General features: G+C 40.4%; 2 protein-coding genes across 2 annotated transcripts; one reads left to right on the forward strand and one right to left on the reverse strand.

The window, feature by feature from the left end:
- The first annotated feature begins 4,237 nt into the window (after positions 1 to 4,237).
- On the forward strand, positions 4,238 to 13,732 carry LOC100550137 (glycerol-3-phosphate dehydrogenase [NAD(+)], cytoplasmic-like). The gene is made up of 7 exons (XM_010713867.2): positions 4,238 to 4,480; positions 5,854 to 5,994; positions 7,178 to 7,316; positions 8,377 to 8,489; positions 10,062 to 10,295; positions 10,456 to 10,562; positions 11,656 to 13,732. The coding sequence occupies exons 1-7, from the start codon at positions 4,253 to 4,255 to the stop codon at positions 11,750 to 11,752; spliced, it is 1,059 nt and encodes a 352-aa protein (XP_010712169.2). The 5' UTR covers positions 4,238 to 4,252; the 3' UTR covers positions 11,753 to 13,732.
- Positions 13,733 to 13,799: 67 nt separating this feature from the next.
- Positions 13,800 to 27,269, reverse strand: LMLN (leishmanolysin like peptidase; the record flags this gene model as incomplete). Its single annotated transcript, XM_010713916.3, has 15 exons — positions 13,800 to 17,812; positions 18,671 to 18,881; positions 19,619 to 19,749; positions 20,439 to 20,598; positions 21,174 to 21,306; positions 22,000 to 22,110; positions 22,223 to 22,299; positions 23,049 to 23,156; positions 23,835 to 23,952; positions 24,641 to 24,735; positions 24,970 to 25,075; positions 25,384 to 25,553; positions 25,983 to 26,100; positions 26,562 to 26,644; positions 27,234 to 27,269. Coding segments are annotated over 15 exons (1,752 nt in total), but the record flags the coding sequence as incomplete, so codon positions are not given.
- Positions 27,270 to 27,275: the final 6 nt, after the last annotated feature.

The raw sequence follows: 27,275 nt of genomic DNA on the forward strand, positions 1-27,275 counted from the left end.
ATAACCCAGAGGGAAGAGGAAATTCTGCAAGCAGCTGCTCTTAGCTCCGGGCTGGGGGGGGTAGGGGGGGGGGTCTCTTTGTATTATAACCCAATTGGGAATTGTCAGACTGTTCGCATGCAGCAAACGCAAACAGAAGAAAGAAATGCAGAAGCCAATGAGAATTGGAAAAACATAAGGCTTCTACTTAAGTGCATGAACTTAAACATTGAAAGCCTGGCACCAGGACAGCGTGATCCCAGGGAGAATGAGAGCTGAGCCAGTAGTTGTGTTTGTTTGTGGCAGAATCCGTGCTGTTCAAATATCAGCCTAAAGTAGTTAGCAGAGCAGCAGCACTGCTCCTATTCCTTTGAAAGAACCAGGACTCGGGGTTTGTTTAACAGCACAACATACTGGCATTCTTCACTTTCATCATTTTTGGCAAGCAGTTTTGCATCTCTTCTCAGAAAGAGTGGTGATGCAGTGGCACAGGTTGCCCAGGGAGATGATAGAGTCACCACCCCTGGAGGTGTTCAAGAATCGTGGAGAAGTGGCACTGAGGGACATGGTTAGTGGGCATGGTGGGGATAGGTTGGGTTAGGACTGGATTATATTAGTGGTCTTTTCCAAACTTAAAGATTTTATACACAGATATAGCTTTGTCAAAGTATTGTGCTAAGGTCCCCAGCTTATCCTTGCCCCTGCTTATAGGAATACATCTGCTTCCACCCAGTCTTTTTTGCTTGGACGAAAGCACTGCTTGCAAAATCTCCTTGGCACTGACAGCCTCCACTGAAGTCCGTAATCCTTGTCTCAATGGACTTTGCATCTTACTTACAGTTTGTATAACATAAGCACAAATAAAATGAACAACATGTATGTGCGTGTGCTGGGGATTAGCAAACAGGTAATTCTTTGGATTGTTTTTGTGCAAGAAGGGCAAGTTTCTTAAGAATTTTACATACCTGACAGCTTACCAGAAGCAAATACCGGAAAAAAAAAAAAAAATCAATAGGAGAAGGAGTGGCTGCTTGTGATCTGCTGAGAGCGCAGCATAGCACTGCTCTTTACCTTCCTGCCGTGCAAAACCAGCCCACTGCTTCTTAATTGCCCACATACATAACATGTTTACAGACCACGGGTTCCTGTGCATGACATCTCTAATGCACGGTCTTTGACATGCAGCCATACAACTCCAGGAGCTCACCACCACACAGCTGGCTCATTGCTGCATCTCCTCCTCTGTCCCAATGGATACAGCCCTCCCTGTCATTTCTGCAATAGCTTTTCCTCAAATGCCACTGTTACCATGTCATTCTAGCACTTGAATCCCTTCCGTGCCACACTCTTCTTATCTTAAACACAGACATCCAAGCCTACACGAGTTGCTTATTTTACTTCCAAGATTCTCAAGAGCCACAGCCAAATGTCTGGCATTGTTGATCAGCCAACAATTACTCTCTCGCTACATCCTCAAGCAAGCATCTCACGCCACGTTCCAGGCTGTTCCTTCACCATAAAACATTCTCAAAAGCCAATTCGTTGTTTTCCTTCAGACTGTAGTATAGAGAGCTGATTTTCACAATGTGTACCGACTTGCAAAGAGCTGATACAAAGATACTGAGAACCCAAACCCCTGGACGGCTCAATGCAGTCTGCTTATTTGTCCTGTCTGCGTTCATCTCTTGCTTCCTATCATATGGATAGACCTTAAAGTTTTTGTGAAGGAGACAAATGTTTTCTCTAGTGTTTAAATCACACCTGTTCATAGCCTCTCTGACAGTACAGGTAATCTCAGCACAACACAGAAGAGTGTTTTCCTTTGGCAAACACCATTTCCTTACATTCCCCCGAATATTTGGGTGACAGTTCAGACAGCTGCACTCGAGTCTTTCCTGCAGCTCAGAAACGTGGCTGACATGTGATGCAGCGTGTCGCAATAGCTCATGTCAGCCACAGAAGTTCAGCAGCTCACACTGGCTTACTAAGTCAGCACTGTCAGGAGAATCAGGGCTGATGCGGTTAAGTAAAACAAAGGCTACACCACATCTTGTAGCTGTCAGCCAGGCACAAGAAGGGTTCTGTTTATGTTAAGCATTGTTCAGTTATCTGTTTGTTAAAAGGTTTATTTAATTGTCTCACTCTTTGGAACATAAAAGCTCTGCCAAACTTATTATATTCATTTGGACTCTCTGCAGTGAAGAGCTGGCTTTAACTAGGCACGTGTCTTTACCATGCACAGATGGCCAGGCTTTTTACAAAGGTGTACAGAAACATGATGATTCAGTAGTCATAAATTAAGCGGGGGAGGCTTCAGCTGGATACTTAGAGTTTAAAAAAAAAAAAGCTATGAGAATGCTAAAGCACTGGGACAGGTTACCCAGAGAGGAGAGAAGGTAGTCTGAAGAGTTTTTAATACTCAACTGAACAAACCCAACTGACCTGATTCCAACTAAGGGATGTTCTTGCTTTGAAGTCTTCTCAGGGTTCATTCCAAGCTGATAGTCAAAAGGTTTCATGGAGCCCTTTCAGCTCTAATTTTCACCAGTTCCAATGTATTTTCATATTTGCATATGTGAAAGAGCAGGTCTTACTTAAATTACACTTAATGAAAAAGTTTTCCTATTTACTGATAAAAAAATCTCCAGATAAGTGACAGCTTTATTTCTTAGCAATATGAAAATCCCTTCCAACATGATTTAACATAACTGAGGAAGAGGACCGACTGGCATTTTCACTCGCTTTAAAAGAATAATCTAAATGGAGTTCTCAGTCATCTGTGAATCTTCACAGAATGGTTTTAGAGAGAAAAAATAGCGTGGCAAAGTCTTTAGCATGCAAGTGTCCTTGGTTTTGTTTGCACAAGCAGACCTTCCATGCCAAGTCTGTGTAGTCTGCTGAACACTGGCGTCACAGACAAAGCAATTCTTCTTTCCAGCTCTGATTAGTGGGGATGAGTTTTCGATGGCCCAGTTAAAACAGCGTGCTGCTTTTTGAGCAGTATAGTTCCATAGCCATTTCCTCTAATGGCTACTAAGTGCCTTTAAATGTTAAACTTTGTCTCCTCCAAATTCCTATTTCCTTTAAGAGAAACCAAACAAAAATACTGTGGTTTATGAAGGTACCTTTACACATAATATGTCTTCAGCTCAGTGCTTTTGTGCTTTCTTACTGATACACATTTATGGTACTGAGCCACAAGTCAGCCTCAGCTCAGGCCTTGGCTGTGCTCTCTGTTGGAGAGCAGGGGAAGAGGACCAGGACACAAGACACTTTACAGATAATAGGAACATACTATGAACATATGAGCGCTCTTGAAATAAAGGTTTACCCTGAAAATGCTTACTTTACACTTACAAAGAACCAAAACAAAACAAGTGACATTTTTTGTTGGTTTGGTTTTTGTTGATTTTTTTTTTTTTTTGAAAGAAAGCATGATGGCTGCTCAGGGTATAGTATGCAGCCAACACTCTGGTAAAGTGAAAGCTTACCTCAGTGGGATTTCTTTGTGGTTAAAGATTAAAACAAAGCCCTTCTTCTTTATTACCTGTTGAGCAATTAGCCCTGTGCAAAGCTTCCACATCAGAAATAGAGTTGAGCCAAGTTACCTCGTGGTTTCCCTTTGAACTGCTCACAGCACAGACCTCACTGGACTTTGTCTGGGATGCACTTTATCAGCTACGGAAAACTGAACATATCTGAATCCTGCTCACACTCCTTATTGTGAATGTGTTCCAAATGGGTCAGAGGATAAGAATGCTGTCACTGGAGCCCCTCTTTCAGTTGTGTTAGGTACTCCAGAAACCGTTACAGTGATCATTAGAACCACATCTAAAGAGAAACCATCAAGTTCAAATTTGTTTTGTTGTAACTCCTTAGCATTTATCTCTTACATAAAACCCTTATTGCAGCTATTTGGTTATAGGTAGGGAGCTGACATATATCTGTGTTAGATGCAATGCACACAGGCTGTCATAGCAGGATCACCCAAGGTACTGCATTGCTTTACATTTGTTGGTTTTTATATTAAAAACAATAATCTGAGGAGTAATAGATATTTAATTATAATAGTGCATTTTTAGCATTGTTGAAGGTACATCCCACTTCCACTCTGCAATCTTTCATATGACTTCAGATTCTTTATTACATCTAGTTCTAATTGCTGTGATTTTAAATTGAGTTTTTGGTTTTATATAGAGTAATGCACAAAACTTTCTGATAAACTTAGTAAGCATGTGAATAGCTTTATAGCACAGGATTTTTGTGAGATATTATGTTGAAAGCAATTTGTGTTTCCAATTGGCAATTGATTTTTTTAAAAAGGGGATCAGCTATAGCAAGAATTGTTGGCAAAAATGTCCAGAAGTCCAACAGATTTGATCCTACTGTCAAGATGTGGGTATTTGAAGAGATCATCAATGGAAGAAAGCTCTCAGAAATAATCAACCAAGAACACGAAAACGTTAAATATCTCCCTGGATACAAGATGCCCAAAAATGTGGTAAGTTGGGAAAAAAAAAAGGCACTTTTTTTATATATATATATAAGGAAGGCAACACTGATTCATTCTGGTTTGCCACTTAACTCACTCCAGTATTACAAGTATGAAATATAACCCACTTCTGTGACCTCTGCTTGTCTCCTGTTACACAACTTCAAACACCCACTGTGCCAAGTACAGGTACGTAACGTGCCATCCTCCTCTCCAGCACAAATCAGCATCTCTCTGCCTGCTATTCCTCAAGCTATGTCTACACAAAGAGATTTCAAACCCACAACATCTTCTGGATAAAAAGGGAAAGCTACTGCTCTCCCTTCTTCTAAAAAAGGAAATCAACAGCATGACTAACAACCATGGCTTACAAGGAGATGAGCAGGGAGCTATTGCTTCTTGGGTGATTTCAGGATAGCAGTGCATTACTATAATTAATAATGCTACAAATTCTATCAAAATAAAAGGTATCTAATTTTTGTATACATTTGAAATACCAAATTATACCCCACTACTTAATCAGCCTAGATAATTCAATGCTACTGAAGCAAAGTGGGCCTTTCAGGCTGTTTGAGATTTTGCCAAATGTCTGCTCTGTGAATTAAAGAAAGTAGCACTGCTTTTCTAGAACAGCTTAGAACAGCCATAGTTGTAAAGGGAAGTTAAGATGCTGCATGTGGTGGGTCTCCATGCCTGGAGAGTGGTTATATTTAGTACTATGTTACACAGTACTATGTGCTGGGATTGCATTTTTGCACTCCCATGATTTGAACTTGGCACACAGTTCTCCTGGGTTCAGATTGAATTGCCATTGTTATTTTCACAGTCCTGGAACACATCAACAAGCTTGTTTTCATCATCTGAGAGCAGCCTCAACCCATCTCTAGCAAAGTCTCTGAGATCTCTACAGCATAGATCAAGTGGCTGCACTGGAGGAAGGGCCCCTCACATCTCCATCTCCAACTGAAAAATTTTTACTTCTCATTGTTTCTCCACATTTTGGAGAGACAGAAAATCTCTCTGCACAGTTCTGGTGATGCAACCCCTCTGTCCTGATCTCACATGGCTCTTTTTCCTTTCAAGCAGCCTTTCTGGCAGCAATCCTGATTCTTCAGTGAGGAGCCCCACTAGCTCTAAGGTTGCATGCTGTAAGGCTGTGTGTCTAAGGGCAATATTTTCTCTGATTGCAAGAGCAGACTTAAATTCACCTCCTGTTTCCTCTGTAATCTGGCTTTAATTATTGTTCTAAGTAACACTAGCATTTAGAGGAAGGTACAGCTTGCTGGTTATTAAGCACATTGCCTCAATGGTATGACTTTGCAAGGCGTGAGAATTCTCACCTGGTGCGAGGGGGCTCATTTTCCTTGTTACACTTGTCTCAGGTGGCTGTACCAGATGTGGCTGAAGCAGTGAGAGGGACAGACATCTTAGTGTTTGTCCTACCACATCAGTTCATCGGACGAGTCTGTGAGCAGATGGCAGGTCACATAAAGCCTGGAGCATTTGGGATTTCACTCATCAAGGTAGGTTGTTGTCTCCATAAGAATCAACCTGTAAGGAGTAAATATGTTCAACTAAAGGATAGGCTCTCAGCTGCACACTCTGCATAAAGTAAGCATTTCCTTCTTCTAGAGTGGAAACTCACAAAGACTCCAGTAGTCCCTCTGCTGTTCATGTGACCAGAGAGTTGAAAGGATTGGGCAATCCCATTGGGCCAAGTAACCATCGTTATCAGTCATCTTTAGCCTGGATTAGTTCCCACTCTGACCAGTACAGAGGTGAAAATGCAGAGAGAGGGCTGCATGAGCTGGTGCTGCTGCCAGGAAAAATATTCCAACCTCAGCCTCTGTTAACTCTTAATTAGAGAGAGCACAGGGTCTACGTGCCTATCCTGAGTGCGTGCAAAGCTGTTTGTGGAAACACTGCACAGGAATATTAATAACTTTGCAGAATTGGAGCATTTCCCATTTGTAATGAAAAGGGTAATCGCTTTTTAAAGGCTAGAGCTGTCAGATTATCATTACATTAAGGGGAAATTAATATTTTATGAGAATCTCAAACTAGAAGTTTAAGGCAAAATGTAGTCTCCCACTTCTACCAACTATGTTAAAATTCAATTTAAAACCGAAATATCAGAAATTTAATTCAAGTTCTCAGACTATAATATCAGATCTTTCCTTTTTTATTTTCCCCTATCAAAATTATCTTGCAAGTAGCAGCACATAGAGGAGGGGATGGTGAGCAGAGGAAGGACATTCCTGAAAATCTACTCCTTTCTTCAGCTTCAGAAAAACTATGACAGCTCAGTACACTCCTTATACCAATGAAGCATTATGGTTAATACTTCGGATCTTGCTAAAGAAGCCACTGCTTGTAAGCTCATTTTAAAAGTATGGCGCTGCACCACAGGAGTTTAACACAAAGGAAAAATGCAGCACAGAAGGACACCTCAGGGCAGCAGCACTGCATGTGAGCCCTGTTGCAGGGTTAACTTTATTGCACCTTCTCCCTGAACTTCCCTTGAATTTGTGCTTAAAAGTACAAATACAGAGCATTTGGCTCTAATGGCTAATGCTAGCAAATACAAGACCCAAAACCTTCCAAGTACAGCCAGGCAGACCTGCAGGCAATTGGACACCTGCTTTAACAGCACTGCTGCTGCTGTCATTTACCTGTACTTAGGTTTTGCTTTTGTCTCTTATTCAGGGGATTGATGAGGGTCCTGAAGGGCTGAAGCTCATATCTGACCTCATTCGAGAGAAGCTGAAAATAGAAATCAGCGTGCTTATGGGGGCCAACATAGCCAAAGAAGTGGCTGATGAGAAGTTCTGTGAAACCACCATTGGTAACTATTGCAAAGGGCAATTTCATCTCCTGTCTGTGGCTTACCTTCACCTATGGCAGGACAGTGTCTGCAGGCAGCAGTGGGAGGCAGCCTGCAATGAGATGTGTTGAGGTTCTGCACGATGCCATATGTGCAGTGTGTGCTAAACTCATTCAGGGGAGAGCAGTTCCCTTTCCAGGGAGATTGGTGCTGGTGGGATCAGATCCCAAATGACAGCAGGTTCCAGTAGTGAGGGCTGTGAGCTAATTTCAGCCATTAAGATATTACAGCATAACCCTATTCATATAGGAGTTACCAAAAGCTACCTGTCTGTAAAGCCCAGTGCTGGGTACTGAGGCAGTCGATACACTGTGCAGTTTATCTAAGAAAGTGTAATCAGAAGCTCAAACCCCCTGAGGCATATTTCTCCATCTTTGTATTTCTCTGTTTAATAAGAGCAGCACAGTCTGTTCTTCCCTCCCTAGAACTGGGTCGCACCTGACTACAAGAGTTCACCCAGCAGTTTTAAAATCCATTCATTTCTGAAGTCAGCAGAAATTAGTTTCATTCTTCAATAGCTGGTGGAGATTAAAGAAGAAAAAAATATATTGCAATACTGTTCTTTTACTGTGCAGAGGTTACAGTAATAGTGAAAACCATGCCAGCTGGGCATTTGTTGCTGGAAGAGAAACTAGATATGAACAGAATGAGATAGGATCAGGAGAGTTAGGCAATATTCATTTTCTTGGGGGCAGTTTAATTTCTGCTGGCCCAGCTTTAAGCCGTGACAGGGCGACGACTGTGCAGGGAAGCTTGCTTGCCCCTTGCTTTTGGGGCCTCAAAGTGTTTCATTTCTCCTTATGGAAAGCCACAGAGCCCATTAGTAAGCAAAGCCAAGAACGCTTACACTCCCCCATGCTTCCAGCAACAGGAGCAAGCATCTTCTTCAGCAAAGCCCAGTGACTGTGACCACAAAACCCAAAGGTCCCTAGGCCCTTACTTCAGGCTTCATTTCATTGTGCTTATTGCTGTGCCACTGGAACATCACAAATGCTCTAACTTTCATCCTTCCTTCCCACAGGCTGCAAAAACGAGAAACAAGGGCAGATCTTTAAGGAATTACTGCAGACTCCCAACTTCAGGATTACCGTAGTGCCTGACACTGATACAGTGGAGATCTGTGGAGCCTTAAAAGTTAGTGACTTCAAACCAATTTTCTTTTTTTATCAGGACTAAATTCTTACCCCTGCCTGTGCCTCTGTGCCGCATGGTCTAACGTTAGTCCTGCTGCCTTATGATTGAGTGGGCATGGACAAAACATGTAACATTTCCCGTGTCAGCTCTCCAATACGAAAAAAAAAAAAGAGAAAACTTGCTTAAAGATATAACAGCTGGCAAAACATTTCAAAATAGCTGATTTTTGTATTTATTTTTAACAGAGTCACCTCTGTTCCTGAGGGAAGAATTTAGTCCACTATATTTTCTTGTATATATGTTGTAAGCATGTGAAACAAAGACTCCTTCTACATACAGTAATTCCAAATAATAGCTTGCTTCCATATTTCAAGTAATGACCCACTAGAAAGCAGCATCAGAAGCACCACTCTGAGCTGGAAGCATATCTGGACGGTGTGTAGCCATGCCCACATAGAGATCCCAGGCAGGGTCAGAAGAAATACCAGTCATCAAGTTTCCACGTCAGGGGCACTTGAGTGAAATTTGGGCTTTGTTTTTAAATGTGCCAAAACTGAACTCAAGCTACAACCATTTGTAGTTTCTGTACAATCAGTCATTTGCATCAGTACACTTCATCTTTCCTTGGAGGAGGAGTTTGCTGATTGGTGAAGACTTGGTTTTGCTTAACCTAGACATGAATAAGGTATTTACACTCAAAGATTTTGCCTCCAGCTACAGGCTGGAGTTCATTCAGTTGTAAGGGAAATTTCTGCTCCCTTTGAAATCATTGTTTGTTTTAGCAAAGGCAGTGCCAAAGCAAAATCAGTGGCATTTGTAGTAACATATAACTCAAATACAACAAACTACGCTTCTGTAGGGGCAGCAAATTAAAAGGTGGGGAGAGGGACATGCAGGACAAGGTGAGGAACCAGGAAGATTTTTAGGATCCCAATACATTTTTTTAGAGCTGTATGAAAGGCCAATTCTACTGACCATCCTTGCAGGCAAAACCAAGGTTTGGTCTATTGCAGTGTCAGAATGTAGAATCAGTGAACTACGGACTGGCAAAGAAGAGTTAGAAGGCATGTCTTCATTCAGGTTATTTTAAACAGTTCAAACAGAAATGAGCCCCAGCTTGGAACTAGCAGGAAAAAAACATTAATTGCACGTTGCTACATGATTGCAATACAATATTAAACAAGCTGCTCTGAGGTTTGCCCCCTGGAATAACAGTGGATGCTTCATAAAATCCAACAAAGTTGAGCAGCTTTTGCTTGAAATGTAAAAAGATGCCTGCCTTCCTCAGAACAAATTCATAGGCACCGTGTTGTGTTAAAGAACTGTGGAGATGTGACCCCGAGGGTCATGGTTAGGGGGCATGGAGGGGTGGGATGATGGTTGGACTGGATGACTTTAGTGGTCTTTTCCAACCTTAATGAATCTATGGCTCTATGAACCTGGGGCCCATCCTGCTGAATCGAGTGGAGTCACAACTGTGGAATTTTCTTAAAGCTTGCTTTGTGTACCCTGATGAACTACACGTCTTACCTGATGATTTCCTTTTTGTCTGTTCTGCATGAAACCTTTTAGAACATTGTAGCAGTAGGAGCCGGCTTCTGCGACGGACTGAGCTTTGGTGATAACACGAAGGCAGCAGTGATCCGTTTAGGCCTTATGGAAATGGTGGCCTTTGCCCAGATCTTCTGCAAGGGATCTGTGTCAATATCCACTTTCCTGGAAAGCTGTGGAGTTGCTGACCTAATCACTACCTGCTATGGAGGACGCAACAGAAAAGTGGCGGAGGCCTTTGCTCGCACAGGAAAAGTAAGGAGGATTTTGAAATATTTTAAGCTTTAAAAAAAAAAAGAATGAAAGAAAGAAAGAAATTCTTTGTTTTCATAAAGGCACTGTTAGTTGTTTACCTTTTTGGTAACTGTTGATGTTACAGAAGTATTCCCTCTGATCCAAGTAATCTCTCTTCTAGTCCATTGAGGAATTGGAAAAGGAGATGCTGAATGGACAAAAACTACAAGGTCCTCAGACTTCAGCTGAAGTCTACAAGATTCTGAAAGAGAAAAATATGCTTGACAAGTAAGTGTTTTGATTTAAAACAAAACCTGACTCACCGGGTATGGCCACAAATTATGAACAATTCCTAACCTCCTTCTTGCTATTTGTGGTCAACTGTCCTGTTCATTTCTGTAACAACTGCTTTCTACATCTTGGGCCACCTTGAAACTCAGCCTAACTCCTCATTGCCATGATCAGTAGAATAGGATGAAGGTAAAACAACCTCAAAAGAAACAAGCCACAGGCATATAATCCACCAGAGAAGTCCAAAGGAACTACCCAGATATCACTGGCTCACACCATGCAAGACTGAAACACATAGATAGAGCAAGGTTAAGAATGTGATCTATGGGTCAAAGGATTTATCATTCTCATTATACCACCATCACAGCTTGCAATACTGCTCCTAGTGCAAATAATCTCAATATAAAAATTCAGGAGTCTGCTCACGAGCAAACTATTTTACACACATTGAATAATATGTGCTGATATCAATGCCTCAGTGCCACAAAAGAAGCTGATAATTCAGTTAAAGTAATACTTTAATTATTTGGATGGTAATATAGGATTTATAATTTAAAGCCTGTCCTACTTTAGCAGTACATAGATTCATTTAAAATGATAAATCTATTAGAATCTAAACAGATACAGAAATTTTAAGTAGCACTGCCTTTAAAAAGAAAAGAAAATCATTAAAGCATTTTCTTTTCCAGTCTTTGTCTTTCAGACAGCAGTAATGAACACAAATTATTTACGCATTTTACACAGAGAAAGGAAAAGGGGATATGCAAGTCAGGATTTTTCAGTAAACAAGAGCAGAGGACAGCTTTGTCTCTAAAACAACTTCTGTTTTGTCACCTCCAAAGTTGTCCTTAAGCTCCCTTGATTATCCTAACCTCATTCCTACTGGTTTGTCTTCATGGTGCTCATTTATAATCTTCCAATCCAGGTAAAAATTTTACTGTAGCAAAGTTTCTAGAGAAATAAAACGTTTTCAGATACTTTTCTTCTGATGTAACAAGCAACAAAAAAAGCTAGATGCTTTTTCCATTACAAACAAAATGTGTTTGTGTGAACTTTCAAAACTATTTTTCTTTTCCCATGCTTCTGTTAGGTTTCCGTTGTTCACAACCATCTACAAGATCTGCTACGAGGGTGAATCGATCCAGAATTTCATCTCGTGTCTGCAGAACCATCCACAGCACATTTAGGAATTGGCTCTCCCCACCTGGTTGTGTTCTCATCTTTGCAGGACTTTATCCACTCCACAGCAAATAAAGTAGACAAATAGATTACGTGGCAACGCTTGCTGTAAGAGCAACACAGAATGTATTTCAGTATCCTCGTTCTGGGGGTAAAAATCTGCCTTCCAACGTTATATCCACTCAACAGGAAAATGTAAAAATCTGTCTTTGCTTTGAGATAGCAATTTGAGCACTTGCCTGCAATTTCGTGTTGGTTAAAGACAGTGACCCTCATAATTTTTGTAACAGGAGTTCAATTTAGCTCACATGGACCTCAGCACTTTGCTTTCTAATATTTGTTACAGAACAGCACAAGATGCAGAAAAGTTGAAGAATGCATCAAAACAGGAATGAGAGTTAAAAGGTCCTACAGCAATAAGATGCAGCCACGTCAGCCAATATGGGATTCGTAATTCCCCTCAAACACAAATAGCATAACATTTTGTATTTTGAGATGTTTAGTCCTTCCTTGAACATTTCCCATGGTAAGGCACTTTGGAAAAAACAGGTATTGCTGCTGTGCTGAGACACACATGAATGTTCAGCAGATGTACAAAGAAAAGAGTTTCAGGGTGGGGGAGGAAGGAAGGGCCTTTTTTATTCAGGACACACGGAACCTCCAATAGCAATCTGATTTCCTTACATTTACTGTACTGTTGAAAAACAGGAGAAGAAAAATGAAAGGAGAATGACCAAAAACATTCATGTGAGTGTTAGCACTTGTGAGCAAGTGTTACCCACCGGTATTCGTGCTGGCTGGGAGGAGAAAGCTGAAGAAGAGACAGCTGGGACACACGCACAGCTCAGCCTGCAGCCTGCGCAGTGCTGTTGTTCTGAGGATACAGAAGCAGCAATGGAACGCTCTGCGTTCCCTGACTTTGCAGACGTGCACAAAATTGACCGCTACAGACGCACAGAATTCCTTATCTAATTGGATCCAAAACCGGGCTGCATTTCAGCTCCACCAGGAAACCCCCAGGACTGACACAACTGAACTGCATTTGTCTTCCCATGGACTGCACTACGGCACTGCCCCGACCCCACTGCAGAGTGGGCAGCACTCCTGAAGGGAGACAGCTCTCTCCCCTTCTGAGTTTTACACACCAACTGGTTCTCCAACCAGTTTTTAATTTTGTTACCAATGGCATTCATTTTAGAAACATCCAAGTTTTCTAAACTGTATCAGGTAACTTTACCCAGCTGATGTTTTTCAGAGCAAAGGCCGGCTGTGAAATAAAGAGCATCACATTTTCCAAGCTTTAATACCCTTTTTAAAAGATTCATATTCAGAAAGAAGGCAAGCAAAACGGAAGAGTAACCTACTTTTGCTTTGCTTTATCTGATTTTCCAGAAGAGCAGAGGGGAACACAAGGGGCTTTTTAATCTGTATTCAAATGACAAATTGGTTTGAAAAATAAACCAAAAAAAGGCTAGGTTATTAAACCCTTTCCATGCTATACTTTAGAGGAATATTACTGTCTTTCATGTTTATCAGATTTATATGGCATTGTGTATCAAATATAAAAATAAGTAATTAAAAAATAATAATTAAAAAGTCTCAGTCTTACAGCTAGGAAAGCTGGCTCAACTGGTGGGAACGTGGCTGCAGCACCCTGGTCCCTGCTGGGCAGCAGCAAAGGTTGACAGTGTGAAGGCAGCAATGGAGCCCATACGAAGACCCTGGGCTGGAGGAACGGGACTGCAATAGCAAGTGAGAAAGAATTAAATACTGTGCAGTCCTTAACGTGTCAAATACATGAGGATGGGATAGAGAATTCAGAAACCTCCTTATTTCACGGGTGGGCTGAAATTCTCTACCTCATTTCAGAGCATCAAACATTTGACAGTCAAAGTTTCAAACAATACTTTCTCGAAGTGATCAATAAATGCAAGCTTGATGTAATTTCATTTAAAAAAAAACTCGCATAAAATAAATGAATGTTCTGACACAGTCTCTATTGTGCTTGTTTTTACAGCTAGCACTGTCAGCTCTCAAAGAAAAGGCCAAGAAGAGTCCATTTTCTACAGACATTTTTATTGAATGTGTTTTTTCCTTCTTTTGTACGACACATTTACACAGTAAAATAAGGAGACTTGTACTTCATAAATAACAAAAATTAGCCCTTATATCTCAACCCAGTCAAAATCTATGTAAAATAGTTTGTTCTGCATTTACATTCTGTACCAAAATAGGAAACATATTCAAGGTCAGCCAGTTCTCTCAAGACAGTTGTTTTATCTCCAAGGGAAGCTTCACATTCTGAAGGCAACATTTACACTTTGGAGGTCTGATGGTGTAAGATGGCGTCACTGAATGTAACAACACAGACTCCTGACCCAAAGAGTGATACATGCAGGCATCCAGCCAAGCACTGGGCCAAGCCCAACCAGTCTGCAGGCTCCCACAGCTCAGCTCACAGCCATGCATGGGTCGTGTGGGGAAGGGAGGACTTATGCATCCCTCTCTACTGAAACGTATTTGAGCAGGAAGATTTGCACCAGTCTCCCTAATTAAGTAGTGCATAACAAAAAGAATGAGCTATGTTGCACCAACAGTCAACCGGTGAGCATCAAAATTCCGTTCCAGTTATTAACCTGTACACAGAGCAGCCTCCCAGAACTTCAAGACATTTCAAGGGAAAGGAGCAGCCTGTTTCTCTATGTCATTTAACTTGGTGCATACTCCAGCCAAAAGCTCTCCTTCCTTCTTATAACTGAAACATGAGAAAAATGAGTTCCTACAGCACGACTTGCCTCGACTTCTAACTGAAATACATAATATAAATATATATATATATAAAAATTTGAACTACTGGGATAACTAAAGATGACCAATTTACTTCCACGAGGAAACACGGAACATGCTTTTATAACATTAAAACTGTGGACATTACATACTGGAAACGTAGAGAAGTCGCTCCATTTATTTCCTAGGGCAGGAAGAGCCCAGGGAATAATGCTAACTACCCTGGTGAAAACGAGGCTTGTTTGGGCCATACCTCAAAGTTTTCACATGTAAGAGTTGCAGTGTGATGGACTGGCCATGACATGGTCAGAAGACCCAAAGCAAACGCCTGCAAACTTTGTATTTATTTCAAGCCAATACAAATTCCTACTGGGGAAACCATACTTAAGGCTACGCAAATGACTGTTTTAAGCTACAATTTTAGCTGTGTTCTACACTAAAAAATGGCTTATGCTTCCTACTATGTTTATGTTGCTCTTAAAGACCTGAGACGTGTTTTTACTTAATTCACCTTACGCCGCTCAAGTTAACAACAGGCTAAAAGCTGAACTCAACGCCACACAGAACTGAGGTAGGCAGTTTTACTCAGATATTCCTTTTGACAGGCCACCAATTCACTGCCACTTTAAAGAGAACCTGACACATCCTCTGGCAGCTCCAACAAGGGTGCAGCCGCCAGCTCACCGACAGAACTGGTTGGATTCTGCCCGCTTCAATCTGCCCTCCCAACAAGTTGCTTCCAATTCTGTGGTTCACGGCCAATTTAGGGGCTGCACGTCAAAGAAATTACAACTGAAATCTCAGATTATTAAGGCGTTAATAGTTTTACTTCACTGGATTCACTGATGCAGCTACTGAGCAGGTAGGACCGAACCTGACTGCTAGCACTCTGACAGGCAGACAGATGTTCCCTGTACGTACAACGCACTGCAGCCTTTCTTTACTCAAACATATCCAAATCCAGAAGTAGGGAAGCACCAACATTTTAAGCCATCTTTCAGTTTTCAGTTAGTGCTCAGAAAAGCCCTCGAGATAAACAACTGGGTAGAAGATAAAAATAATATTCACTTAAATATAACAAACTCCACTTACACATAGAGACCAGCATATCAAATACTAAGTGCAATAAATTAACACCATTAGAAATGTTGAACAGTTATAAAGTTAACCAGAGAGTTCCAACAGTGCAAATATTTCACAGTAAGAAAAAATAACCAATAATTTCTTTTCAAGTATAAAAAGCATTGCTATTGAGTGATGCCATTTCAACTGTATTATTGCACAACAGACAAAAGACACAATACCAACCTCTGGGGCCAAAGATATATTCTCAAACCTTTACATTTTCAAGGAATCCAGTTACACTGACTGCTGATTGTGCACACCTTAAAAAGTTACTGGTGTTTGCTTATCGAGTGTTTCTTGATTCAAACTTGCACACATTTAAAGCATTTGATCCCTAATTTGTATTGCTTCTCAGAAACACCAATTAAGGCTAACCAGGCCTTGTTTAGCTCAAAGCAAACTGCATAACTTGCAGATCAGAAGGGAACTAGCCCAGTGCAGTGTAATCTTTCAGCCATGTGCCCTCAGACAGTTTTAGGTAACAGCTTACTCACCTCACCAGTGTCATAAAGTGTCATAAATTGTCTATATACTAGGCACAAAGATAATCTTTAGTGTCCTTAGAAGTACAATGGAAGTCCTATTATTAAACATTAATCGTAGCTAAAGAAGTTATTCTTTCCATTCCTCTACCTTTCATTTTAGAAAGGAATCAAGCCTTAAAGAAGTGGTGTAACATCTTTCTCCCCATCTTTGTATTTTTAGTGCACTTGGCACATCTGCTCCCTTGTTGAGTACCTTCCCACGAATGAGAGCGATGCAGCAGGAGAGGTAAGGGTTGGATCAAAAAGAGTTTCCTTGGCTCTAAGAGGCAATATTAGTAACACATTATGTAGGGTCAGGAACAAAAAAAAACAAACACATCTTCACAAGCGTTAGATAGAGCAGCTGTCCTCAGTGAGACAGACTTTGCTCATTTCCTTCCTCAAGCAGATTTTGTCCCCCAAGAGATGAATTTTGTACCAAGGCATGCCCTTGCGTATCTCAAAGTGTCTGATTCTCTAACGTAATCCAAATGCCAATTATTTGGGTAGCTGACCTATCAACTACAGGTTCAAGAAAGAGGTGTGGAAGGAGACAGATTAGACTTTTCTTTACCTATTCAATACAGTTTTGGTGGAGAGAAGTCAATATGGTTCTGCAGCTGCCATAGCTACTGGCTACAATAAAAAGTGAGAACAACTGTATTAATGCTCATACTAATAAAAACAATGCCATGATTTAAGAAAAAAAAATATCAGAAAACCTAGCCCAATTTTACAGACTAGTATCAGTACTGAAATGTGTTTGTCTAGCAAACCACTCTGAGAATATTCAAATATTTCACATATTCCATTTCATACTAAACAAAAATGTGACTTCCAGACAGTTGTCTTGGTCATCACTCTGAAATTCCACTCTGTGCATGTATGAAGGTTTAAGTGAACCTCAACTAGATGCTTTACTGCAAAATTATACAAATTCTTAGAAGCCTCAAAGCTGCAGAATTGTGGAAACAATTCCCAACACCTGGTCCACTCCATTCCATTATTTTTCCCTGTAAAATGTAAGAACTGACAGAAACTTCCCATACCAGCTTAGGTCTGAGTTATATCCAGTGATGATAACTGATTTTCACATGGCTTTCAACTAAACCACTGAGGTATATTTCCAGTTTGAGGCTGCTTTGCTACCAGTTACACTGAAGAAAAAAAAGGAAAAAAAAACCAAACCAAACAAACCACAATCCCAAATTCTACTACAGCAGTTCTCCTTTCAAATCTTGACCAAGCTGCCAGGAAGGCTGGCACAGTGATCTTGTTACTGTGTCAAAATCAAGGATTGCAATTCAAGAAAATACTGGCACTTATTGAGATGACATGGAACATTTTCCACCTCTCTCAGGCTCTGGCTGCTGTTGTCAGCACCTCCTTGACTACTGCCTGCACCACTACTCGCCAGGAGAGATGAGGCTCAGGAGAAGGCAGCTGCCTGCAGAGACAAAACAACTCAGTGCTCCACAATAAGAGGTGCAACACTGCAGTGCAGCATCTTGGAACATCTTCTTGCTCCCTGCTTGAGCTATGCGCAGAGGAATAATCCTGTTACCAGGGGAATCAAGTTAGCCATCAACAGCCAGAGGGTCACGACTAGGCTAGACGAGGAAGAGCACAAGTCTGAAACAAAGAAAAAAACAGCATAAAGTTTCTATGTTGTATTTAAAGCGAGGATAAAATAACCAGAGAGCAAAAATGTATCTGTAGTCTTTGCACGTATTGGCACTGATTTATTTTTAGCTTTGAAAGCTAGCAATCCAGAGCAACCAAATAATATTACTATCCCTGTTATAGGTGACCCAAACAAGTTTATTTTTTCCTTAAATACTGCAATAGAAACAATACATCCAACAATTAAATAATTGATTAAAGGCTTAAAAATAAGCCACAAATAAGAAATACCGTAAAGAATGTTCTTCACTGGTCAGCATTTGAGAGAATCTACTCTTGACAAAATATTAACTGGTCGTCAGTGAATTAAGCTTTCTTCTTCCTTCAGAAAGCAAAGTAACACCTGCCATTTGTGTTCTGGACTACTGCATTAGTACTGTCAACAGGAAAATATATGAGTACTCCTTTTGCACTAAGGTGAAGATTTTGAAGGTCACGTTATGTTCCCCAGAACAGAGATCTGATTTTCTAAAGCTAGGTTCCTGGGATGATTACCAGAAGGAGACACGACAAATTATTTATGTTTTAGATGTATTTCTTCTGTATTAGCCGCTAGAAGCAAAAGTATGACTGCCCAGCACCATGCCACACCTTCCTTTAACATCTTAGATCCTGGAATAGCAAGACCACGGCTCTCTTCCTGCTACCAATGTGAATCATCAGTGCTTTCAGATGTTTTAGATCTGGGGAGGTCGGTGGCCCTGCATGTGGCAGGGTGGTTGGAGATTCATGATCCTTGAGGTCCCTTCCAACCCTGGCCATTCTGTGATTCTGTGATTCACTTCAGCACACCATAAGGCAACGTACCAATTGCTGCAGCTCTCGATAAGTTCAAAGCTGGAGGATCCCGCTCTGGGGGACAGGAGTCACAGAAGTCCCAGCAGGCAGGGCAGATCAGATTCCCAACATGCACCCAGCCATTCATCTGAATGCTCACAGTTAACACCTGACCCGAGCGGCTGCACAAGTATGCAGTGTCCTTCACCCAAACGTGCAGCCCTTGTGGAGAACAAGAAACCTGAAAACAAAGGAATAAAAGTGAGGTCTGCATTATGATTTACTGGAAATACATTCTTGCGTGTGGGAACTCTTTCAACAGAGAAATAAGATGCTCAGGAAGCAGTCTGTATACAGCATAGATTACCTGCAAGTATTTTAATGCACTCGCAGCAACTATTTAAAAAAAAACACACTGACTGCACTCTTTCATGCAATTACACAGATAACCAACCGAGACTGAGTAAAATTCTGCTTCTGCTAAAAACTGCATTTTACAGTTGTGCTGTCATTGAAAGGGACACCTCCAGTTGAGACAGTCACTGAGTGGTAGGAGGATAATGAGAAGTGACACGTGCACACTGCTTCTTACCGCAGACAAATCAAAGTGATTTAACTCAAGTCACACTTTGACAACAGATGATTTCAGCGTAAGTATTCTCACTTAGCTGAGAAAAAGCAGCACAGAGATAAGACAAATGAAGTCCTTAGCAAGACTGGAGGTAGCACACAGGTCTGCCCGGTGGCCACACGCTTGACCTGATGTGCCATCTAAACTACAGGCTTATGTTGGAAAATACTTCTTTTCAATACATGTCCTATTTAGTTATTTACAGGAAGAGATGATTCTGAACTGTGTCCGGGTGCCCCAACCCACACTGTATGTCAGACTTTTCCCCTTGATGTTATTTAAAAATAAACAAAAACAAAAAAAAACCAACAAAGCAAGAAACAAAGCCACACACCATACACACTTACTTGGTAACATCCACTACCCCAGTCAGGGTAACTGAGCTTCCTCCTGCACTGTTCCATGACAAAAGCTGATTTCTGAATCAGACATACAGAGTTTGGTCCATATTCTTCTGCACCATAGTTTTTGGTAGGATCTGAAGTGGAGAAAATATAATGAACTGCAATTTACTACATGAAAAGGAAATTTACATCAAATAAGCCTGCCATAATTAATGTCACTACAGTTAATTCCCAGTTTCCTTCCAGGATCTTTTAGACCATTGACTATTAGTCAATCTGGGAATCATATTGTCTTGAATATGCAGTGCAAAGAAGCACATGAATATGTTTGAGAGAGCCAGTTGTAACTGCTGGCTTGAGGAGAGGGAGTGTTATTCATTTTGTTTTGAGAGAATTGCAGAGATGAGTAACAAATATCCTACAGGATTCTGCAGCTCTGCAATATTCAGAGTTCAGGGACTATTCCAGGAGACAGACCCATGCTCTGGCAATCTGCCAGTCTCCTTGCTTTGACAAAAGACTACAAAGGTGGAAAGTATAATTTTTTTTTCAGGGACTCAAAAGCAATCCATCAACCCTCCACCCACAACCTTTGTCTTACATTTGGATCATTTAGGGATAATTTCTTTCAACCCTTATGCAATTTCTGTATTTCATGTATACCTGGAAAGAATACACCAGGTAACTGTGCTATGCTTCTCACCCCAGCACACAGGGCAGTGTGACACTAATTTCACACCCAGTGAGTTTGGATGACAGCGAGACCTTTCCAAATAAACATATGCAGTCTCTTAAATACCACATTAAAGCCCTGAAAACTAACCTGGTTGGTTTTCAATTATTCTGCAGTCTGAGCTGCGTTGAAATTCACCACTTAAATGCCAACTGAATTCTTGACTGAAGGGACAATAGTCAGCAATTTCTACTGAGCCACCATAGTAAGGCAAGTCTTCTGCTGGTACTCCACTGAGATTGTCAAAATACTGCCAAACAAAAGAGGTAGCTAAGCAGTTTGTACAAAAACAAGCCTACAGCTGGGTTGTTTGTTTGTTTTTAAATAGAACATATCAGTACAGCTGTAAGAACATCAATTACTTCTCAGGAATGCTATTAACAGACACTTATAATACCCCTGAGCCAGATGAGCCCAAAGTACTTAAGAATACAGAAACAACGCACTGGGATCCACGTGTCCTGCACTGCCCCCTGTCCCTTTTTGTAATTATAGCTGGGATGAAACAACAAATTCCTTAGTATGCAGTAACATAAGGCAACAGATGAGGTGAAGAAAAGCTTCTGTTACAACTAACTTTATCATCTGAGATTTTCTTAAACAGATGAGCAACATCCTTACCATCTTCTTAAGGTCACAAGGTTTTATTTCAGGCCTTTATACTTCTTATAAGAAACTAAGCAGTCATTTTTCACAATATCTACTCTCATCTACCAGTTCAGAAAAAAGAAAAAAAAAACAGAAAAAACCCATGCACCTGACTCCTGACTGCATAACACAGTAATGCAAATGTTTATTTATTTGATAAAGTAAGATCCACAATACCTGATATTCCTGAGGTAACTGCTTTGGAAACTTCTGTAAGTTGCACACTGCTACTGCTCTTTGGTCCTGCCTGCAGGTTAACTGCAAAGGGTTACTCCTCAAAGTGTCACAGTATGGACTGATGAGTTGCCTCCTCAAAGAAAAATAATTATAATCAGATTAACTGCTTTCTGTAACATAACTACATATTTTGTCAGCTGTCTGTTCCCGCTCTCCTTCACACCTGTTCAACCACAAAGAAGCAGGGGTATCTTGTCTGTTATGAGCTGGTAACGCTATTTGTCTGGTTATGAACTTCCTAATTTCAAGAACATCAAGTCTGCCAACAAAGTCACAATGCACTCAGTTTCAATGACATTGCTCTGTAAACCTTGAAATAAAATGTTTACAAACCAAACAAGGCCACCAGGGAGCAAATTTATAAGTACTGCAACAAACAAACAAACAAAGATTTGCTTTGACGTGGGTAACACACATTTTTGGTGCTTTAAATAAATTCCAGCAAAGCAAAACACTGCTAGCTGCATTTGCAATTTAAGATGACAAAGCTACAAGAGTTGCTTAAGTCTCTCCCCTGCACTCCAAAGCACAGTTCTCTTACAGTAAGAGCAAACACATTCTACATTCTAAGATGTCTGTCTCTGTATTTGTTGGGTAAAGTACTACTGGTCTTAATACATTTCACATGCTCTCTCGAGTGCATTCTGAAGATACTTCAAAGAACATTCTTTACATATTACTTTTTACTGAGTTTCATTTGAAGAGGGCAAATATAAAGCACCTGCTTACTACTACCCTTTTTTCTTTTTTTTTTTGAAAGACTTACTTCTGTTTCTTTTGATCAATCCAGAACTTACAGCTCTTCATTACAAAGTCACAGCCTTTTTTACGGCCCCAATCTAACTTCTCTGCCATGCTGTAATTTGCTTTATACCACCTGCAAAGGTATTTTGAAATGAAAATACAGTTATCTGAGAACTAGCATCAAGTAAAGCAAACAACACAGTTGAAGAAAAAAAAAATCCATTATCATTCATATTAACACTTACCCTGTGTCTTCCATTAATGCTAAGGTGATCCTGGAAAACACTCGGTTCTGCGTATGGGATCCAGTCATAGCTTCATTCTGAAAGTCACCAGATACTATTAGTAAGCTCTTGAAAAATCATTAATTAAGAAAATGGCTTACTATGAAAAAGCATTTTATGTTACAGCCACTCATGGAGGGTCATTGGAAGTTCCAGTCCCTTATTATAGACAATCCAGCTCTTTAGATTATCCTCATTCAGCTGCTTTTGCAGATTTTTTCAAGTTTTCTTCCATGAAAAGGTCTGTCCTAAAGCATTTACAATATTGTTCACCAACTATGATTAGATGGTGCATCTCTGCCCAAAATAGCACATTACTCAGTGTTATAAATAAAAACAAGCTTAGGTATCAGGAGGGAAGCATTTCCTTGGTCAGATAAGGTTCTGGAGTTAAGATGGGAAAAGTTTCCCCTAATGAGACACACAAGTGAAGACAAAATCCAGACAGTGACAGACTGAATGATCAAAGATAATGAATTGGATGACACAATTGAATTGAGTCAAAGGAATAGCCCCTTTCCACTAAAAATGATTCCTTCTCAAAAGGGCAAGCAGCAGATAAATGGGACATTTCATTTTTCAGCAGTTATCTCAAACTCATATTCTGAGATTTAGTAATGAGATAAAAATAGATTAATCTAAAAATTGTTTCTAGTTAAGCACTGTTTTTGCTATATTTCAGTGAGCTTTGACACAGTCATGTTTTTGAGGCTCCAGTAAGTATCACTATAAATCCAAAAATAAAAAAGGAGCAGCAGGCTTTTCTATTTCTAATATTAGCACCAACCTCCAACAACCTCTTCTCCCAGTGATTGAGCTCTGTGCCCATGCCACCCTGATTTTCAAGCTCCATTCCCTCTAGGATTGGACAATCAAAATGTTTCCGAGCTTCTTCCTAGAAAGAAAACATTTCAACACAACTCTCAAAACACAGAGAAGCAGTCATATACATTCCTTATCTTCTTGAATAATCTTATGAAACTATTTCAGCATTTTCTTTTGACTATCTTGTTTCCCTTCTAATGTAAAATACTTCTCTTACTAAGCCAACTGGCACCCCAACACCAAGCCTACTTATCAATTTGCCTACTTATCTTCCAGAAGTAACAAGACGTTAAGGCCTGGAAGAATAAAGCAGCAGAATTAAGTGAAAATACTGTGTGAGTGCAAAAGACTAAGTTAAAAAAAAATAACATTGTTATTTTTAGCACCACCACCATAACCTGTTTCTTAGGAACACCATGGGGAGGGGTGCAAATGAAGTTTTGTGTATGTCAACTAGTTTTTTGTGGAGAAGTACGTTTTCCAGAAGGTCTGGAAACTTTGAAAGGCATTACAAAAACGAAACCTGGCCTTTGCCAGTGTGACAGCACCTATGGGCACTGCTATGCTCTGAGCAGTTTGGCCAGCATGACCAGTTTCCAAAAAGCAGAATTTTGCCCTATACACTGCATTAGATTTAAAACAAAGTGGATTTTTGGCCAAATATGAATAGCATTACAAAAGTAGAAATTATTCATAACACTAAAATGTGATAGTAACCTTCACATGCAAAGTGTATCTTAACACTTACAACAACACGAGGTGTTGTCAGAAGATGAACAGCATGGCGCAGCATTTTGCCACCACGAACGTCCCATAACCTCACTGCTTTCTGAACAACCTTATCACTCCACTGATACAAACCTAGGCTGTAAGAAGAGTTTGTTAGTTACACATCTTTCCCATAAATACCTGCAACTATGCAAAGTTTCATTTCCATTAAAAAACAGAATGAAGAATAACCTCTACTTCTCATTCTTTGTGAAGTTTACATTGACTTTGCAACACTTCTCCTTTGTAAGGTACACGTTTATTACATGCACTATCAAGAAAGATGACTAGCTACTAATACTACTTATGCCTTTAGACTCAAGACACATTTTCTGCAGTTATCAAAAATGTACTGCAAATTTTTTATTCAACAACATTATCATCACACATTAGCCTACAAGCACTGTCATTTCTGCTGAGCTACAAACAATGAAAAATACACACTTTAAAAAAGAGTGACCAGCATCGAATTCAATGCACCCACATTGAACAGACTACAAAAAAATCCAATCTGGTAAAGTGTTCAGAAAACATGGGTAGTTCTAATGTTTAGCTACAAGCCTTCTGATGAATAAAATCCTGCCTTGCTATCATCCCTATGCATTACAAGGCAAGTATTTAATGACAACGTAAAGGAAGACTAATATAATTTCATTTCTTTTTTAAGTACGAACATAATAAATACAAAGGTATTAAGATGGCTTTTCAACAGGCTGACAGCAAGAATGTCTTCAGGTTGTCTGATACATCCTTCAGTGTACTGAGAGGTCCAAAACCAATCAATACCTTTCATTAAAAGGAGGGAGTCCATCTGCATATCTTGCTGTCAAAGGTTTTCCATCATCATCACGATAAAATGCAAACAGTCCAGCAGAGAAACCCTGCACGTAAAGCAAGTAGGAACCTTTGGAAAGACATTCACACACACACCAAGTCCAATGCCATGGAAGTGTTCACATCTGCAGCAGGCACACTTAAAGTGCTGCACCTCAAAGCAATTAATGCACGAGTTGAAATTGGCAAAGCCAGAGCTTTACCCTCACCAGACATCTTCTCTTCCAAGAAGAAGTAGGCGCAAGTTTCAGGGAAATGCATTTTATAACATCAACCCTTACCAGTGCATGGATAATCTCGTGTTTCACTGTAGACAACATGCCAACAAATTCCTGAGGTTGTGTTGAGATCATGTTTGGACACAAGTTAGCATATCCTGCTATTGGCCTGCAAGACAGTTTTATAATTGTTTTCAGTAAAATAGCAGCAAATTCATTTACCACAACAGAAGTAGGATCACAAGATAAAGTTCAGGCAGTAACAGTGGAGGATTACTTTTGATTTAAATACCTCAGTTTTGCTTAAATAAAGTTAAGCTTTATTCAGTCATTGCTGGCTTTACATAGATTTACAGTATTAGCCTTTATTTCAATGACTTCTACTTTGTTATCCTATACACAACACAAGTAGACAAACTCCATACATGAGCTCCAAGTTTAATTTTTATAAAAGTTTGTAGCAGAGAGAACACTTGCCTGTCCATTTCAGCTTCCAGTTGGCAGTAGGCTGCATATGCAATGATGTTCTCATGGCCACACCTTTCAGTGGTGAGAGCACTGACGTAAAGGACAAAGTCAGCATCTCGAACCCCTTCTTGGTCAGGTACATCGGAGAGCTGCTCATTCTGATTGTACACCCTGCATTGCTTTGACAATGTTCAGATTGGAACCATTAAAACATATCAGCTATGGCAGAAATTTTGTATTAACAAACTACAGCTAGCTTGAGGCCAAGAATAAGCCCCATCCTAGGACAGGTGAAGATGAGAAAACTCCCTGCAACAACACTAAATAAAACCAGAGCCAAGGAACGACTTACAAATGACTAGCTTTTGTGATTGAGAAGAGGGGCTTGCCAAGCCAGATGTCCCCAAATTAGCACACTTTGTTTCCCATAACAATTAGAAAATTCTGGCTCACAGACAGCATGCATACGCAGCCATTGCTGTACAGTCACTTATACTCAGCATTGCCTGTGAATGGTCAGCTATGCACAGCGAGCAACATTAATGTTTTCAGTAGTTTCCATAACCAATAGTACTTCAAAAGCTAAGCACCGAGGTAGCTCAGAGTACCTGAAGGTGTTTTTCTGGAACGATAACAGGCCCACATCGTGTGTGGTTGGCACAGGCCCCTCGGCAGTACCTGTGAGGGTCAGCTTTCCTCCTCAAATACTGGTTCGTTGCACACTGCCTTCAATCAAACATCAAAGACAGACAGCACCATTTTAGAGTTTAAAAGGAAAGCATAGCACAGTCTTACAGCATCCAATAACACTATAATACAAATATTTAACACGGTATTGTAACTTTCAAGCTGAAAAGCATTAGTTATGCTATCCAGAAGATACAATGCCTCCAGTTGTTAATGGAGTATTCTACAGGTTCAAGGAAAGATCAGGAATAAGTCCCTGAATGGGGTAGACTAAAAAGGAAACAAGCAGCACATATGCTCTTTATCATCTCCGAATACAGGTGCTGATCATGGAAGGTTTGTACGTTTTCCTCAGGTAGCATCACCCACCACCACTGAGCCTCAGGGACCACTGGTCTGAGCCAGGGCATTTCTTGTGCTCTTACTATATTCTTTTTTTAAAGTTTACATGTAATGTTAAAAACCAATTACAATTAGACTTTCAACAAACGTTCACATACCTGCTTAGCAAGATAGTACCTGTGGATTTGCGCACTTGAAAAGTCTTCTCCAAGTAAGAGATAGCTTGTGGGAAAAGTTTGTTCTAAATAGAATAAAACCAGAAGTAACCCAGTAGAAGTGCAGACAGAACTTGCAAGCTTTAACAACCAAGGTACATGAAACATGCTAGGTGCTGTGGCTTAGAACAGCAGAGATGCAGACTTCCTAACATCTTCCTACGCAGTTCAGTGGTTATAAAATCACAGAACCTTTTAAGTTGGAAGAGACATTTAAAGGTCACCTGGTCCAACTCCCCTGCAGTGAACAGGGACACCTACAGCTCCATCAGGTGCTCTGAGTTTAGCCTGACCTTGAATGCCTCCGAGGGTTGGGAGATCCACCACTTCTTGAGGCAACCCATTTCAGTGCTCCACTACTCTTACTGCAAAAAATGTTATCCTTATACTCAGTCTTTTTCTTCTCTTTTAGTTTGAAACCATTTCCCTTTTCCTATCACAACAGACCTGCTAAGAATCCTGTCCCCCTCTTTCTTACAGCCCTCCATTAGACACTGAAAGGTCGCTCTCAGGGCTCCCTGGAGCCTTCTCTTCTCCAGTGTGTATCGTTTATAAAAAGGAGAGAGATAAAAAAAAAAGAAAGAAAGAAAGAAAGAAAGAAGAAATGCCACATACCTTTATAAGGTGTCTTTTCTCCGGCAGCAAACTATATTTAAA

The sequence above is a fragment of the Meleagris gallopavo genome, chromosome 7, assembly GCF_000146605.3.
Source record: "Meleagris gallopavo isolate NT-WF06-2002-E0010 breed Aviagen turkey brand Nicholas breeding stock chromosome 7, Turkey_5.1, whole genome shotgun sequence".
Taxonomy (NCBI): Eukaryota; Metazoa; Chordata; class Aves; order Galliformes; family Phasianidae; genus Meleagris; species Meleagris gallopavo.

Bases quoted from the DNA above. Each gene is read 5' to 3' on its own strand.
- LOC100550137 (XM_010713867.2), top strand. From the start codon at position 4,253: ATGTTGAAAGCAATTTGTGTTTCCAATTGGCAATTGATTTTTTTAAAA. The intron at 5,995-7,177 runs GTAGGTTGTTGT...TCTCTTATTCAG, and splicing joins TTGGGATTTCACTCATCAAG to GGGATTGATGAGGGTCCTGA. The intron at 10,296-10,455 runs GTAAGGAGGATT...TCTCTCTTCTAG, and splicing joins CCTTTGCTCGCACAGGAAAA to TCCATTGAGGAATTGGAAAA.